The sequence below is a fragment of the Zalophus californianus genome, chromosome 17, assembly GCF_009762305.2.
Source record: "Zalophus californianus isolate mZalCal1 chromosome 17, mZalCal1.pri.v2, whole genome shotgun sequence".
NCBI classification, from domain to species: domain Eukaryota; kingdom Metazoa; phylum Chordata; class Mammalia; order Carnivora; family Otariidae; genus Zalophus; species Zalophus californianus.
The window spans coordinates 50,232,830-50,249,020 of record NC_045611.1 but is presented as its reverse complement, the minus strand read 5'-3'; the positions used below and the strand labels follow the sequence as shown (position 1 = coordinate 50,249,020).

Below are 16,191 nucleotides of genomic sequence, written 5' to 3'. Positions count from 1 at the left end.
TAAATAAATAGTTAAAATACAAAGTACAAACTAGGAGGGAATACTTAGAATATACATAACTAAGAATTAAAATCGCAATCCATAAAGTACTCCTACAAATTAAGACTAATAAAAAAAGGCACACAACCCCATTTAAAAAAAATGGGCAAAGGATATGAGCAAGCAATCCACAGAAGACAAACTACATAAGACCAATAAACTCACAAAAAGATGTTCTCTCTCCTTAGTAACCAGAGAGCCGCAAGTTAGAACAGTGTGATACTGTTCTTTCAGGAAATGACTAATTCTAACTCATCAACCAGGTCTCTGCTCAGATGTCCCTTCCTCCAGGAAGCCCTTCCCTACCCTCGGGCTGGGTTGGTCGGCCCCTCCTCTCCGCTCCCCTCCCCTCCCCTCTCCCAGGCGGCCGTCTGGGGTCTCCCATCGCAGCCTTGCTCACTCCGCGGGTCGTCACTGTTTGGGAACTCGAGTGTGTCTCTCCCACTGGACTGGAAACTCCAGAAGGACAGGAGGGAGCTATGGTTGTCAGTGGTCACCGCTGAGTCGCTAGCACTGCCCGGCACACGGCCGGGAACAGAGGAGGCGCTCGGGGGGTACGGGTGGAATGAAAGAGTGAATGAATGTGGGAGCCGAGGCCAGGTCAATGGCAGAGCTGGGATGTGAACCCAAGTCTGGACTGAGAGGAGGAACCTAATTTGATCTTCCGTCATTTTCCCTCCCCACTGAATCCTGTCCGGAGGCCGAGCACAAGGAGGTGCTTCATAAGGGCATCGAAATTGAACTTCTCGGCAACCAGGGACGTTCAGACGGCTAGGTCGACGGCTCTCTCCGACTCAGACCTCCGCAGTCCTCCAGGACCATAGAGAGCTGCGCGGTGACCGCCCCTCTCGAAGCTCTACCTCTCTGGGGAACGGTGAGGGCGGGATCGAGGGCTAGAGAGGCCGGAAGTAGGGCGAGCCCGGGGACGCGCTGGCCGCGTCGGCGGTGGGACGCCTCGGTCCCTCTCCGGTTTTTTTACTCGCGGCTCGGGGGCAAGGAGGTGAGTCCTCGCGGCACTCCGACAGCAGGGCTGGGTCGAGAGGGGCGGGGGGTGGGGGAGGCGACCGGCAGCCACAGGAGCCAATCAGTCGTTGCAGTGTCTGAGAGATGGATGAGGTGGAGCGAGGGGAGGGTATCAGGGTGCGAGCCCTGGGGGCGGGGCGGAGGGGACAGAGGCTGGACTGGGCAAACGGAAGGCGGGAAACAGTGAGGGCGGGACGAATAGAAAGTGGGGCCCTTGAGGGGCGGGGCTAACGAAACAGCTGGACCGGTAAGGGGCGGGGCGAGCTGAAGGTGGAGGCTCCGTGTGGGCGGGGCTTTACAGAATTTGGGGCACTGGGTGTTTGGAACTTGATGCTTTGGAGCCCCGGGATTTTGGGGGCGGGATAGCTGGGAGTGGGGGTTCCTGCTGGGAGGATGGGAATGCAGGCGCTGGTGTCTCACTCGCCCCCGCCGCCATGTCTTCATTTTCAGGCCCCAGAAGAACCTTGGGATGGACGAAGAGGGAGTGCGGCAGCCCTCCGGGCCACCCACGAGGAAGAAATTCTTCATACCGCTGGGCGAAGATGAGGCCCCTCCTGCAGGGGTAGGATGAGGAGATGGGGAGAACACTGGGGGGGGGGCTGGGGGGGATTGAGAGGAAGGGGGACAGGAAGGGTCCTGTGACCACCCGTGTGGGTTAGGAAATGTGGCCTGGGTCACCTTGGGAAAACACCTTTGCTCTCCGCAAGTCTGTTTCCCATCTGTAAAATGTCATGGCGAATCCAAGAGAGGGCTCCAGGCAGGGGCTGCAAACTGGCAAGCAGCGGGTGGCCTGGGGATCTGTTTTATGTGGCCAGCACCCTGGTTTGCAAAGCATGAATTTATTGCTGACATTTGAGAATTGGAAGGCTTTGCAATTAAAAAAAAGGTCTGTGCTTTTGACATCTTTTGGTAAATGGAAGGATCTGACAACACTGAGATTGAATTCCCACAGGAAAACGATTGGCTGGTGCTGAGTACTGGCTGCTCCCTATGTGCTAGGAAGAAAAACAAAGTGGGCTAAAGATAGAGGGGGTGATGGGGGAGAGGTGCTACCTTAGGTCAAGGGACTGCTTCTCTGAGGAGGTGACCTCTTGGCAGTGGTGTGAAAGAGGTGAGGGAGTGAGCTATGTGACAACATCTGGAGGCAGAGGGGACAGCCAGTGCAAAGGCCCAGGGAGTTTGAGGGCAGCAAGGCCCCCAAAGTGGGGCTGGACTAGAGAAAGCAAAGGGAAAGAGGTGGGAAGTCCCTGAGGCAAGAGGGCAGGGACGGATCTTCTAGAGTCTTGTGGGCTCTGGTGATGCGTTCAGCTTTTGCTCTGAGGTGGGAGCCACCAAGGTCGCTGAGCAGAGGGATGTGAAATGACAGTGAACAGACAGTAGGGGTGTAGACAGGGAGCTGGTGAGGAGGTGACTGCAGTGGTCCAAGGGAGAGAAGGTGGTGGCCGGGACCAGTGCAGAGGCTGAGGAGTGGGGAGAAGGGGCTCAGTTTAGATTTTGACACTCCCCTCCCCTGCACAGGTCAAGCCCTTATTCAAATCCACCTGGAGCCTGCCCACCGTGGAGGCCTCACCTCAGGCAGCCCCTCAGACGTATGCCGAGTATGCCATCTCGGGACCTCCAGGAGGGGCTGGAGCTCCACACCCCACGGGGCCAGAGCCCCTGGCAGGAGAGACCCCCAATCAGGCCCCCAAACCAGGGGCGAAATCCAGCAGCATCATTGTGAGCCCCCGCCAGGTGAGGAGGGGATGGAGAAGTGGGGCTTTGAGGTTTCTGGTGGGAAACACGGGTTACAGGGCGGACTTCTGGTGGGCAGTGGAAGGAAGTCGGAGCTCTGGCCTTTTTTTTTTTTTTTTTTTTTAAGATTTTATTTATTTGTTTGACAGAGAGAGAGAGACAGTGAGAGAGGGAACACAAGCAGGGGGAGTGGGAGAGGGAGCAGCAGGCTTCCTGCGGAGCAGGGAGCCCGATGCGGGGCTCGATCCCAGGACCCTGGGATCCTGACCTGAGCCGAAGGCAGACGCTTAGCGACTGAGCCCCCGAGGCGCCCCTGAGTTCTGGCCATTGTGCTCAGGGCTGGGCCCCTCTTTCATTGATCCATTCAAGTACTGCGTGTGGGTTGAGATTGCTCCATGTCCTATTGTTTTGTTAGAACAAATATACCATAGACTGGGTAGTTTAAACAGCAAACATTTATTTCTCACGGTTCCGGAGCCTGGGAAGTCCAAGATCAAGGCGCCGGCAGACAAAGTGTCCGGGAAGGACCCTGGTTCATAGACTGCTGTCTTACTGTGTCCTCAGATGGCAGAAGGGGTGAAGGAGCTCTCTGGGGTCCCTTTTATGAGGGCGCTAGTCCCATTCCCGGGGGCTCCACCCTCATGACCTAATTGCCTCTCCTCACCTCCTAATACCATCCCATTGGGGGTTAGGATTTCCACATGTGAATTTTAGGAGGGACACAAAAGTTTAGTCTATACCACCCTGACTCTTCTTTTTGGGGGTGCGACTACATTTCCTGTCCTCTGGGTCTGTTCTTTCATTCAAAGGTGATTTCTTGAACGCAGGCCCGAGTTCGAATCCTGCTCTGGCATGCAGCAGCTGTGTGATCTTGAGCAAGTGCCTTAACTCATCTGTGCCCTTAAAATGAGGTTTTGTCTGCTTGTGATCACACTGAGGTACCAGCTTACCCCTATGAGGATGGCTCTCATCAATTGGCCAAAGAAGGGTCTCGAGGCTGTGGAGGAATTGGAACCCTCCTAGGCTGCTGGTGGGAATGCACAATGGTGCAGCCACTTTGGAACACAGTCTGGCAGTTCCTCAAACACTTAAACATAGAGTTACCGGGGCCCCTGGCTGGCTCAGTTGGTGGAGCGCGTGACTCTTGATCTCAGGGTTGTAGATTCGAGCCCCATGTTAGGTGTAATTAACTTTAAAAAATATAATTTATTTTAAGGATTTCATTTATTTGTGAGAGAGAGAGAGAGAGAGAGCGAGCAAGCTGGGGTGGGGCAGAGGGAGAGAGAGAACCTCCAGCAGACTCCCCGCTGAGCACGGAGCCTGACGCAGGGCTCGATCCCATGACCCTGAGATCACTACCTGAGCTGAAACCAAAAGTTGGATGCTTAACTAACTGAGCCACCCAGACGCCCTCGCCACCCCCTGCAAAATAAAATCTTTAAAAAATAAATAAATAAACATAAGAGTTACCGAATGACCCAGCAAGTCTACTTCTAGGTAGATGTTCAGGAGAAATGACAACATACATCCATACAAAATCTGGTGCCCGAGTGGTCCCCACAGCTTGTGTCCCAGTAGCCAAAAAGTGCAAACAAATCACCTGTCTGTCGGCTGACGTCTGGCTCCTTTCACCCAGCATAAGGCTTTCAGGTTCCTCCATGAGGTAGCGCGTGTCCGGGCTTCCTTCCTTCCCTTTGTGGGCCCAATAGCATCCTGGTGTATGGAGGCGCCCTGCCGGGGTTCACATCCCTCAGCTGATGGGCTGTCCGTCGGGCTGTTTGTACTTGTTGGTTATTCTGATGACGCTGCCCTGAACATCTGAGTTCGGATTTTTTGGTAGACGTGGGTTTTCAGTTCTCTTGGGTATTTATGCAGGCTAGGTCATGGGGTGACTCTGTGTTGAGCTTTTTTAGGAACTCCCAAACCATTTTATCCAATGAGGCATCATTTTATGTTCCCACCAGCAGTGGGCAGGGGTTCCAGTTTGCCCAGATCCTTACCACCTGTCCTTGTCTGTCTTTTTGACCATTTTGGCCATTCTAGTGGGTGTGAAGGGGACAAAGGATTCCTTTTTTTTTTTTTTTTTTAACAGTCAGTCTCATTTTATTGTATCTTCCAAAATGTTTAATATTTTCTCTCTCCTGTTAACAAAAAGTAAACTTCCATGCTATTTGGACAGATCAGTTTTAGCAATATGATCATGTCCAAGGAATTACTTTTTTTTTTAAAGGATTCCTTTTTTAAAGAATATTTTATTTGTTTATTTGAGAAAGAGCGCACGAGCAGGGAGTAGGGGGAGAGAGAGGAGCGGACTCCCCGCTGAGCGGAGAGCCTGACGCGGGGCTCGATCCCAGGACCCTGAGATCATGACCTGAGCCAAAGGCAGGCGGCTTAACCGACTGAGCCACCCGGGCGTCCCAAAGGAATCCTTTAAAAATGAAAATAGGATCTTGTCTCAGGTAGCCATCCCACCTGGAGAAGGAGGAGGAGAGGGACATGTCCACGACCAGGCTCTGGTCCCTGGATGGTGGGGCTGTCCCCAGAGTGGGGCCAGTAGGAGGGGCAGGTGTAAGGGCTGATGCTGAAGGCACTTGGGATGCAATGAGGCAGACATCCTGGAGGAAGTGTCCCGCAACCCCAGGACACACACGTGGGGCTAGGGGAGAGGGCTGAGCTGGAGAGATTCGGAGATCCTTTAGTTAAGGTCCAGGGCTGGGGGGAAGGGCCTAGGTCGGAGCCAGAGCACCAAGGACATTTCAGGCTGAGGAGGTAGGCTCTGGAGAGGAGGGGGACAGGCTCAGGCAAGGAGCAGGTGGGGAGGGGGCCCTGGGCTGGCAGTGATCCCAGGCCCATCCTGGTTAATGGCTTTGGTCCTTCCTCCGTCCCCAGAGGGGCAACCCCGTGCTGAAGTTTGTGCGTAACGTGCCCTGGGAGTTTGGTGACGTCCTTCCCGACTACGTGCTGGGCCAGAGCACCTGTGCCCTATTCCTCAGGTGAGCTCTGAGGGGCTGCCGCACCTTCCAGAGACCTGGGAGGCCTGGGAGGGTGTGCCCCCGTGTTTTGGACCATTCAGTGGGAGAACTTTGGGTGTGGCCCTGTCGGCTCTAGGCCTCGGTGGGACCTTGTGTGGGAGGAAGAGGTGTTTGCCTGGAGGTGCCCAGAGCAAGAAGAGCTGCAGGCCCAGACTCTGGGTCTGAGGGAGGAGGGGGCTGGGTCCCTGGACTCCTGGGTCTCAGGGAGGAGGGGGCTGGGGGCCTGGACCCCTGGGTCTGAGGGAGGAGGGGCTGGGGGCCTGGGCTCCTGGGCCTGAGGGAGGAGGGGCTGGAGGCCTGGACTTCTGAGTCTGAGGGAGGAGGGGCTGGGGGCCTGGACCCCTGGGTCTGAGGGAGGAGGGGGCTGGGGCCTGGACTCCTGGGTCTGAGGGAGGAGGGAGTTGGGGGCCTGGGCTCCTGGGTCTGAGCAAGTTGGGGGTCGGGTCACTCATGTCCCAGACATCCAGGCCTCGTCAATGAGAGCCAGGATTTCTCTAATCTCTACCCCTGTGAAGCACATTCCCTCTCTACTCCCCGGGGCCCCTCTCCAGACAGAGCTAGAGGGGGGAAGTGAAACTTCTAGGTTGCTGTCTTCCCTGCAAGGTAGGAGGGCTGGCGGCTGCTGGGCAGAGATGTCCTGCCCCTAGTTCGCTGGGTGGAGAAGCCACCCCACCCCCTCCCTGCCAGTGCCCTTTGAGGCCAAAGCAGAGTCCCTGGGATGGGCCTGCCTCCCAAGACTAGCTGCACAGTGTCCCCCAGTCCCCGCTCTCTAAGCCCTGGTCTCCTGTCCTCTACCCAAAGCCCAAGTCTCTTCCCTGCCTCTGTGAAGAACCTGGGGTCCATCCCCCCAGGGAACCAGAGCCAGCAGCCCTTGCTGCCAATCCCACCGTGCGCCTGCCTTGCTGGGTGACCTGGGGCAAGTCACTTTACTTCCCTGAGCCTCAGATCCCTGTGTTGCCCATGCCCTCTGCCTTCCAGGGAGAGTGAAGAAGGGCCCCTGGGGTCTCGGGGAGACCGAGACCTCCCAATCCCTCCCTCTCCCCTGCCCCCCCCAGCCTCCGCTACCACAACCTCCACCCAGACTACATCCACGAGCGGCTGCAGAGTCTGGGGAAGAGCTTCGCCCTGCGGGTCCTGCTCATCCAGGTGGATGTGGTAAGCAGTGGTCATTTCCCCACTGGCCTTGTTGACCCCATCTGTGAAATGGGTCTGAGGGAGGAGGGGGCCTCACAGCAGCCAAGTGGACTATTGAATCGTGAGGGAAGATGCCAAGTTGAAACCTCAGTGAGGAACCACTTCGCACATCTGAGATTGACACCCTGTGTTGGCCCAGGGGGTAGGAGGGTAAAATCGTCCATCTCCCCCTTCCCCACGCCACTTCCGCCGAGCCCAGCCTTCTGCCACCTAAACGTGTCTTGAATCTGTGTCATCCTCTCTGTCTACCCCGCCCAGCCCGCCTGGGCCCTGACTCCAGCCTCTTCCCTTGTCTCCTGGCCTCCAGCCTCAACCCCTCCCTCCTTACCCCATCCTAAAGCACAGATCTGCTGTCCAGATCCCCCCGTGGCTCCCTAGTGCCCTCCGTGGCCCATGAGGCCTTGTGCGAACGCCCCCCTGCCCCATTCTCTGGGGTCATGTCTGAGCTTCCGTGTGGTCACCCTTTTACATTCTCCATCACGTACTGTGTGAATCACAATTCCTCAAGCTCTCTTTCCCCTCCCATTCTTTGGACAAGTTGTTCCCTATGCCTGGAATTCTGTTTTTGCTCTCCTTTGCCTCCTTCACTCCTCCTCATCCTCCTTCAGGTCTCAGCTCAAATGTCCTTTCCTCCAGGAAGCTCTCCCTGATCCCCTAGGCAGGTCGGATGCTCCTGCTCTCCCATCCCAGTCCTGGTCACTCTGGCTCATCACTGTACGGGGACAGTTTTATCTACCTCATCAGACTGTGAGCCCCAGCAGGCAGAGCCTGGCCTGTCTTGGTTACTGCGGGGTCCCGGCATTGCCCAGCACAGGTGGGCACCCAGTCAGAGCTTAGGAAGTGTCAGTCAAGTGGAAGGTTCTTGGCATCCTAACCTACTGTGTTTTCAAGACTATAATTCCTTGCTTTCTACCAGATTTCTCATTCTGATTTTCTTTTCCATCCAGAAAGATCCTCAGCAGGCCCTCAAGGAGCTGGCCAAGATGTGCATCCTGGCTGACTGCACCCTGGTCCTTGCGTGGAGGTGAGACTGAGGCTCCCCGCTCAGGTCAGGCTCTATCCCGAGAGTCATTCAACTTGCTCTGCCCCCCTAGACCTTTCCTTCTTCTGCCATGAACTCCCCATATGAGCCTGATCCAGGCACTGCCTCCCTCTGGGCCTCAATTTCTTCATCTTCATTAAGACCCTTTAAAATAGGGTCTTAATATCTTATAGGGCTGTGGTTACAAAGGCAGGTGATATAAATCAAATTGCCAGGACAATACTAGGCACTGATGAGTTAGACATAAAGTCTGTCTGAATAATTAATTCCACATCTAGGTTTCTAAAGACTATTTAGATTGGCTAATTTCTAATTGGAAAAAAAGATATCCCTTCCTCACACCATAAAAAAAAATTTAAATCCTGACAAATTATAGACATTAAAAAAAAAGGTGTTAGAAGAAATCTTACAGGAGAATATTTTTTATAATCTTGGGGTAGGAAAATTCTTCTAAAGCAAGACCCAGAACCCCGAAGCCATAAAGGAAAAGTTGGCTGATTTGAGAATATTTTTTTTTTTTAAGATTTTATTTATTTATTTGTGAGAGAGAGAGAGAGAAACAGCATGAGAGGGGAGAGGGTCAGAGGGAGAAGCAGGCTCCCCGCTGAGCAGGGAGCCCGATGCGGGACTCGATCCCGGGACTCCAGGATCATGACCTGAGCCAAAGGCAGTCGCCCAACCAACTGAGCCACCTAGGGGCCCTGATTTGAGAATATTAAAACTTGAAAACTTCTGGGTAGTAAAAGATACTGTAAATAAAGTTAAAAGACAAGTGACAAATTATGAAAAAGTACTTGCTGTGCATATATATATATATATAAAATAAAGACTTAACATTTCTAATTTATATATGTACATGTTATATTTATACAGTGTTAATATATTTAAATACTTATATGCACATATTTAAACCTATTTATTATATATTTATCTATGTAAAGAAATTCCCACAGGTTAATAAGAGCCTAAATAAGAGTCTAATTCAGGTTGCCAAAACACATGAAAAAAATATCAACCTTATGGTTTATCAAGAAAAAAGTAAATTTTATTTTATTCTATTTTTTTAAGATTTTATTTATTTGAGAGAGAGAGAGAGAGCATGAGTAGTGGGGAGGGGCAGAGGCAGAGGGAGAAGCAGACTCCCCGCGGAGCAGGGAGGCCGATGCGGGGCTTGATCCCAGGACCCTGGGATCATGACCTGAGCTGAAGGTAGACACTTAACCGACTGAGCCACCCAGGTGCCCGAAAAAAGTAAATTTTAAAAAATGAGGTGCTGTCTTTCTCCCGTAAATTTGGTGAAAACGTCTCAGATGGATAGCATGAAATGGGCACCTGCGCATTTGGTTGGTGGGAGATTTGATTGGCTATTTACACAAAATAGACACCACTCTTCAATGCTGACATTCCCGCACCGGGATTAGCCCTGCCTGCGTGTGCAGATGTCCATCCACGATGACGTGGGCCATCACTCCACATCAGAGGGTGGGGACCAGAGTTGCAGAACCAAACAGCACCATATTTTTATTTATAGACAGAAGGGAGGAAAGGGAGCTGTGTTTCTGAACAGACACGTATGTGGATAAACTAGAAAGAGCTACAAAGGCTCCAGGCCCTGGACAGCGTTGATCTCTGGGGAGGGTATGAAGAGTCGGCAGTGATAGGAAGGGGCGATTTACTCTCTCTGCTTCTGGCTTTCTTCTGAATATAGACTGGTTAGACTTTCTTTTGTTAAATAAATGGCGTATTCATGGGCGCCTGGGTGGCTCAGTTGGTTAAGCGATTGCCTTCCGCTCAGGTCATGATCCTGGAGTCCCGGATCGAGTCCCGCATCGAGTCCCGCATCGGGCTCTCTGCTCAGCGGGGAGTCTGCTTCTCCCTCTGACCCTCTTCCCTCTCATGCTGTCTCTCATTCTCTTTCAAATAAATAAATAAAATGTTTTTTAAAAAATTGCATATTCATGTAGTTCTAAAATCAGAAGCTATACGAAAGGGGTTTGTCTGTGTGCACACATATGTACATACGTGTATATGGTATATACACACGGCATGTATGTATGTGTTTGCTGTTCTGTGCCTTGCATTGTCGTGTCATCACCTGGAAGTCTTTTCTTTGCCTTTTTTTTTTTAAGATTTTATTTGCTAAAGAAAGAGAGAGCGAGCACAAGCAGGGGGGAGCGGCAGGCAGAGGGAGAGGGAGAAGCCCCGATGTGGGGCTCGATCCCAGGACCCTGGGATCATGACCTGAGCCGAAGGCAGACACTTAACCGACTGAGCCACCCAGGCGCCCCCCGCCCCGACCCCGGAGGTTTTTTCTCTCTCAGTATAGAGAACAGCCACCTTCTTTTTTTATGGCTGTGTAGTATCCCAATATAGTGTTCACATTTTAAAAAATACTAATTTTTTTAAAGATTTTATTTATTTATTTGAGAGGGAGAGAGAGGGAGAAGCAGGCTCCCCGCAGAGCAGGGCGCCCAATGCGGGACTCGATCCCAGGACCCTGAGATCACGACCGAGCAGAAGGCAGACTCTTAACTGACTGAGCCACCCAGGCACCCCTAAAAATATTAATTTTTTAGAGCAGGTTTCAGTTTATAGAGAGTCATCAGGAAGTGCAGAGAGTTGCCACACAGACTCTCTCCCCCTGAATGTGTTTTCTCCTATTATTTATATCTCGTATGAATTCGTGTGGTACATTTGTTACAACTCTTTAGCCAATATTGATACACACACACACACACACACACACACACACACACACACACATATATTTTTACTTTTAAAGATTTTATTCATTTAAGAGAGAGCAGGGGAACAGCAGAGGGAGAGGGAAAAGCAGTACTCCCGCCGAGCAGGGAGCCAGATGCGGGACTCGATCCCAGGACCCTGGGATCATGACCTGAGAGCAGGGGAACAGCAGAGGGAGAGGGAAAAGCAGGTACTCCGCCGAGCAGGGAGCCAGATGCGGGACTCGATCCCAGGACCCTGGGATCATGACCTGAACCAAAGGCAGACGCTCAACCAACTGAGCCACCCAGGCGCCCCATCCAGTATTGATATATTAACCAAAGCCCATAGCTTACATCAGGGTTCACGCTCTGTGTTGTCCATTTTGTGGGTCGGTATGTGTCCATAATTACTGTACCATACAGAATAGTTGCACTGCCCTAAAGACTCCCCTGTACTCTACTCGTTCATCCTCCCACCCCCCAAACCCTTCATCCTTTTAGTCTCCATAGTTTTGACTTTTTTCGGGATATCATATAGTTGGAATATACACATATATAGTATAGAATACGAGTATTGTCCTTGTGTGTAGAAAAAAAAAAACCGTTCTTCCTAATGTGGGTCTTTTTCCTGTGTTGCTTTTACTTCTCGTACAAAACACTTCACTTCTGGCCACCAGATGTGTCAAAGCTTTTTCCCCACGCCCAGCCGTTTCTCTGCAACACCCGCCAGGTTGTCCTATGGTTTAACACAGTTCTGAAGCCATCTGCCTGGAGATGGCATCAGATCCCTTAGGTGAAGGGCTCAGTCCAAGACCGCCCCCGACTTCAGGCACCTGTCACAAGCCCAGCTTGTACTTCTGACCAGCCCGCTTCCAGGGACCCCCACCCCCACCCCCCCGCCTCGGGTTCGGTTTGTAGGGCAGCTCACAGAACTCAGGGAAACACATTTATTGGTTTAGTAAGGAATTTGTTAAAAGGTAAGAATCAACAGCAAGATGGTGAGAAACATAGGATGAGGTGTACGGAAGGGTCCTGAGCACAGGAGCTTCTGTCCCTGTGGAATTGGGGGCGCGTGACCCTCCCCGTGTTGACATGTTTGCCCATCTGGAAGCTCTGAACCCCCTGGTATTGGGATTTATGGCACAGTCAACTGTTAGTCCATTTCCAGCCCCTACATGGGTGGGGCTGAAAATCCAAGCTTCTGATCGGTTCTGGTGACCAGCCCCCATCCAGCTCCCATCCAGGAGCCCACCCAAAGTCATCTCAATAGAACAGATATGGGGGCGCCTGGGTGGCTCAGTCGGTTAAGTGTCTGCCTTCAGCTCAGGTCGTGATCCTGTGGTCCTGGGATCGAGTCCTGCATTGGGCTCCCTGCTCAGCGGGGGGTCTGCTTCTCCCTCCGCCCCTACCCCAGTCATTCTCTCTCTCAAATAAATAAAATCTTTAAAAAATATAGAACAAAGATGCTCCTACTACTCTTTTCACTGAGGAATGTACAAGGGTCTCAAGCTCTGTGCTGGGAACCAGGGGTAGAAACCATAGAAGTTTCCTCTTACCTCACAGAAGCCTTTTCAGATTGGCTTCTCTCATTTAACAATATGCTTCTAAGGTTCCTCCATGCCTTCTCATGATTTGGTAGCTCACTTCTTACTGCTGAATAATATCCCATTGTCTGGATGCACATTCTTTCCCAGCTGTGTAATATTCCATCAGGCAGCCAGGCCGCGTCACGACCTTGAACTCACGACCCCTAGAGATCAAGAGTTGCATACTCTACCGATGGAGTCAGCCGAGCGCCCCCGTTTTAGTTGTATATTAAAACGAAACCAAGTGTAAACATTACTGTTTTGTGGGAAGTAGCGTCATGTAAAGTTAAGGGTGCTGTTTCTCCTAGCCAGCTGTGTAATTTTGGGCAAGTGACTCCACCCCGCTGGTCTGCTTCCCCCTCTGTATAATGGTTTGAAAATAATAAGTGCCTTATAGGAGCTCTCGGTTCTGGAAGGTTCTGAGCATAATGAGTTAGAGCAGCACCTGGCATGCAGCTAGGCCCCCCCAAGAGGGAATGTTTCCTATGTCTTTACATCTAAATCATGGAATGTTTTGCAACCGTTAAATAAAAGAGGTCGAGCTCCTTCTGCTGACATGGAAAAACATCCTGCTTATATTGCAGAGTGCAAAAATGAAAGCAAATTCTAGAACCGGACACAGCGTGCTAACCTGAGGGTCCTGAACAAATTATTAAGAACCATAACAATAATCCTGCTGCAGTGAAAAGCCGCAATGCCCATTTAACAAGGAAAAAAAATAGAATTAGAAAAATGAATGTTTCTTTCAAGAATATGAACCGTCGCTTAATCAAAAAAACATTGCTTATTAGCTAGGATCTGAAGGCCAAGATGCCTCAACCCTGAATCCTTTACTTACTTCGACTCAACTCACTCTTCCCAAGTTCCCCAAACAAAAAAGGCCAGCTTCTTCCCAGTGCCAATAAACTTGAGTTACTTTCTTCCGCACACATAGAGTCTTTTTAAGATTTGGTTATGTCACCCTACCTTTGAAGCAGTCCGTTACATGTAAGAGGAACCCATGCCTGATGTGAAAATGAATGGCGATTACCAGGTCATGTTAAGCCTCTATAATAAGATTCAGCAGTCAGCTCGCCTGCCTGCTCGCCCGCAGCCTTTCTCTTGAAGGCGTGCTAGATTAAAACCGACAGTGGGAACTGAATGCCTCCTAAATTTGTCCCCTGGGGTTGGGAAAAAGAATAACAGTGTTTCTGGTTTTTTTTCTCCCTCTCAAACTCCACATACCCACTTCCCTTCCAGAATAGCTCATATTTCTTAAACAGGTCTCTGAGCCCCCAGCACCGTTCTGAGCGCTTGGAGCCAGTTCTACCATCCGCTCCACTCTACAGATGAGGAGACTGAGGCCCAGAGAGAGGAAAATCACTGGCCCCGGGGTCACTCAGGTGGGAAGGGGGGAACCTAAAGCCAACGGGTTAGACTCTCAAGCTCTGCCCCTTAGCCAGCAAAGGTGTGCCTGGCGTGTGGCTATCACCAGGGGACTTTAGAGGAGCGAAGTTTATTTTTTTTCTCTATATTAGAGTTAATGGCATAATAAACTGAATCTAAAACATGCCCCCCCTCCCCTTGGCTGACCCGAATGTTCTCACCCCAGCCCTGAGGAGGCCGGGCGGTACCTGGAGACCTACAAGGCCTATGAGCAGAAGCCGGCGGACCTCCTGATGGAGAAGCTGGAGCAGGACTTCGTCTCCCGGGTGAGGGCGCCGCACCTCCCTGCCTGGGCCTCCCCCAGCTCCTTCCTGGGGCTTGAATCCAACCTCTCCTCCCCATCCCACCCTCAGCTCCCTCTCTCCTTTCTCACTCGCACGGCAGCCAGAGGGGTCTTCCTAAGCATAAACTTCATTCTGCCCTCCCCAGCTCAAAACCCTCCCATGGCTCCCCAGTGCCTTCAGGGAAAGCCTGGCCTTCTCACAACACTCTACAAGGCCCTGCCTATTCTGCCCAGCAGCCCCATCCGCCCCTGGCCTCACATTCTGTCACCTCTGCCAGACCTGGCTCACTCCTCTAAGCTTGTGCCTTTTGTTCCCTCTGCCTGACTACCCACCTAATCCCATCTTTCACATCTCAGCTCTGATGCCTCCTTCTCCAGGAAGCCCTCCCAGGTCTAGTGCCCCTGCTGGGGTCCCCCGCCAGCCCTGCCCATGTGGGTCACCACCGTCAGGAGCTGATCTATCTCCCACACTGGACTGGGAGCCCCAGGAGGGCCGGGCCAGGCCTGGCTTGGTCTCTGCTGTGTCCCCAGCATCACGCAGCACTCAGTGGGTGCTCAGGGAGTATTGGCTGAACGAAGTGTTTAATCTGGGTTCCAACGACTGAGTAATGGTGGACATCCACCACCACCCTTGAGGTGGGTACTATGAGGGGGCCCCCACTAGCCTGAAAAGGAGGCCCAGAGGGGTCAGTTCCCATGCCCAGGCCTCACAGGAAGTAAGCAGTGGGCCCTGGTTTTGAACTCAGAGCCTGTGGTCTTCCCTTGGGTAGAACAACTCAGGAGAAATGGCATTTATCTTCTCATCATGTGCCTGACACCCTCTCACCTAGTTGGGGACCACTCTGAGATGAACTTACATTTTTTATTTTTAAATCTTTTAAGTTTTTTTTTTTTAAGATTTTATTTATTTGAGAGAGAGAGCACAGCGGGGGGAGGACCAGAGGCAGAGGGAGAAGCAGGCTCTGCGATGTGGGGCTCGATCCCAGGACCCTGGGATCATGGCCTGAGCTGAAGGCAGACGCTTAACTGACTTGAGCCACCCAGGCGCCCCGCTAAGATGAACTTTTAATCAAAGAAAAAGGCCATTTACTGAGCATCTCCTGCACGCAGGCGGTCTGGGGACACAGTGGTGACCCAGTGCTGCCCTGCGGGCTCAGTCGCAGTCATTTCTCTCATGATGCATCTCCGCCTTCTCCCCTTCCAGGTGACTGAATGCCTGACCACAGTGAAGTCAGTCAATAAAACAGACAGCCAGACCCTTCTGACTACTTTTGGGGTAAGGCATGATTCCCTTATCCCAATGGCATTTTGACCCCCTTGCCTTTTCAAGGAACCCCCACCCCGCACACACCTGTTTCCTTCCACCTCACTGCCCCCTTCTCCCCATCCTTCCTGCCTCCCCTGCCCTCCCACAGGACCTCACCTCCTTCCAGGGATCTCTTAGACCCCTGATCAGCTGGGGCAGGGTAGTCTCGTGCTCCCCATCTCTGACCCTTCACTCCCACCTTCCTCAGTCTCTGGAACAGCTCATGGCCGCATCGCGGGAAGATCTGGCTTTGTGCCCAGGCCTGGGACCCCAGAAGGTAAGAGCTGTGGAAATCGGCTTGAGGGGCAGGGGCAGGAGGGAGCTCCAAATAAGTGGGACCTCAGATCCCAAAGCTCTTAACAAGGTTTTGGGAAGGCCCACAGGGTTTCTCCTACAGCTGGGGAAGACCGAGGCCCAGAGAGGGTGGGGACCAGCCCAAACTCATATAGCAAGCCTGGGACAGATTCAAGATCCGGCTCTTTCTCTCCTGGCCCCCAGAGCCCCATCTGGCTGAGAGGAAAAGAAGCAAAGCCCACTGCGGATGTAGCAAACAAATGGCTCATTTAATGACCCGCCCCTCCTTTCTTTCTTGCTCTCACCCAGGCCCGGAGGCTGTTTGATGTCTTACACGAGCCCTTCTTGAAAGTGCCCCGATGACCGCCGCTGTGAAGGAGGCCCTGTGAAGGAGGGCCCTCGGTGTAACAATAAAGCCGTTTTCCTGGCTCAGGCTGCTGCTGGTGTGCTGGGGCAGTCACCGGGAGCGGGGATGGGGGAGTCCTCTGCACTTGCTCTCTGCTGGCC

General features: G+C 52.3%; 1 protein-coding gene across 1 annotated transcript; it reads left to right on the top strand.

Annotated features, from left to right (window-relative positions):
• Positions 1–345: 345 nt before the first annotated feature.
• Positions 346–16,112, top strand: ERCC1 (ERCC excision repair 1, endonuclease non-catalytic subunit). The gene is made up of 10 exons (XM_027619860.2): positions 346–1,039; positions 1,513–1,624; positions 2,581–2,796; positions 5,686–5,789; positions 6,884–6,983; positions 7,970–8,046; positions 13,968–14,067; positions 15,289–15,360; positions 15,599–15,667; positions 15,994–16,112. Exons 2-10 carry the CDS (start codon positions 1,532–1,534, stop codon positions 16,045–16,047), a joined length of 885 nt encoding a protein of 294 aa, XP_027475661.1. The 5' UTR covers positions 346–1,039; positions 1,513–1,531; the 3' UTR covers positions 16,048–16,112.
• The last annotated feature ends 79 nt before the right edge of the window (positions 16,113–16,191 follow it).

Coding starts and splice junctions, on each gene's coding strand:
- ERCC1 (XM_027619860.2), top strand. CDS start 1,532: ATGGACGAAGAGGGAGTGCGGCAGCCCTCCGGGCCACCCACGAGGAAG. Junction 2,797..5,685: donor TCATTGTGAGCCCCCGCCAG/GTGAGGAGGGGA, acceptor CTCCGTCCCCAG/AGGGGCAACCCCGTGCTGAA. Junction 15,361..15,598: donor CCCTTCTGACTACTTTTGGG/GTAAGGCATGAT, acceptor CACCTTCCTCAG/TCTCTGGAACAGCTCATGGC.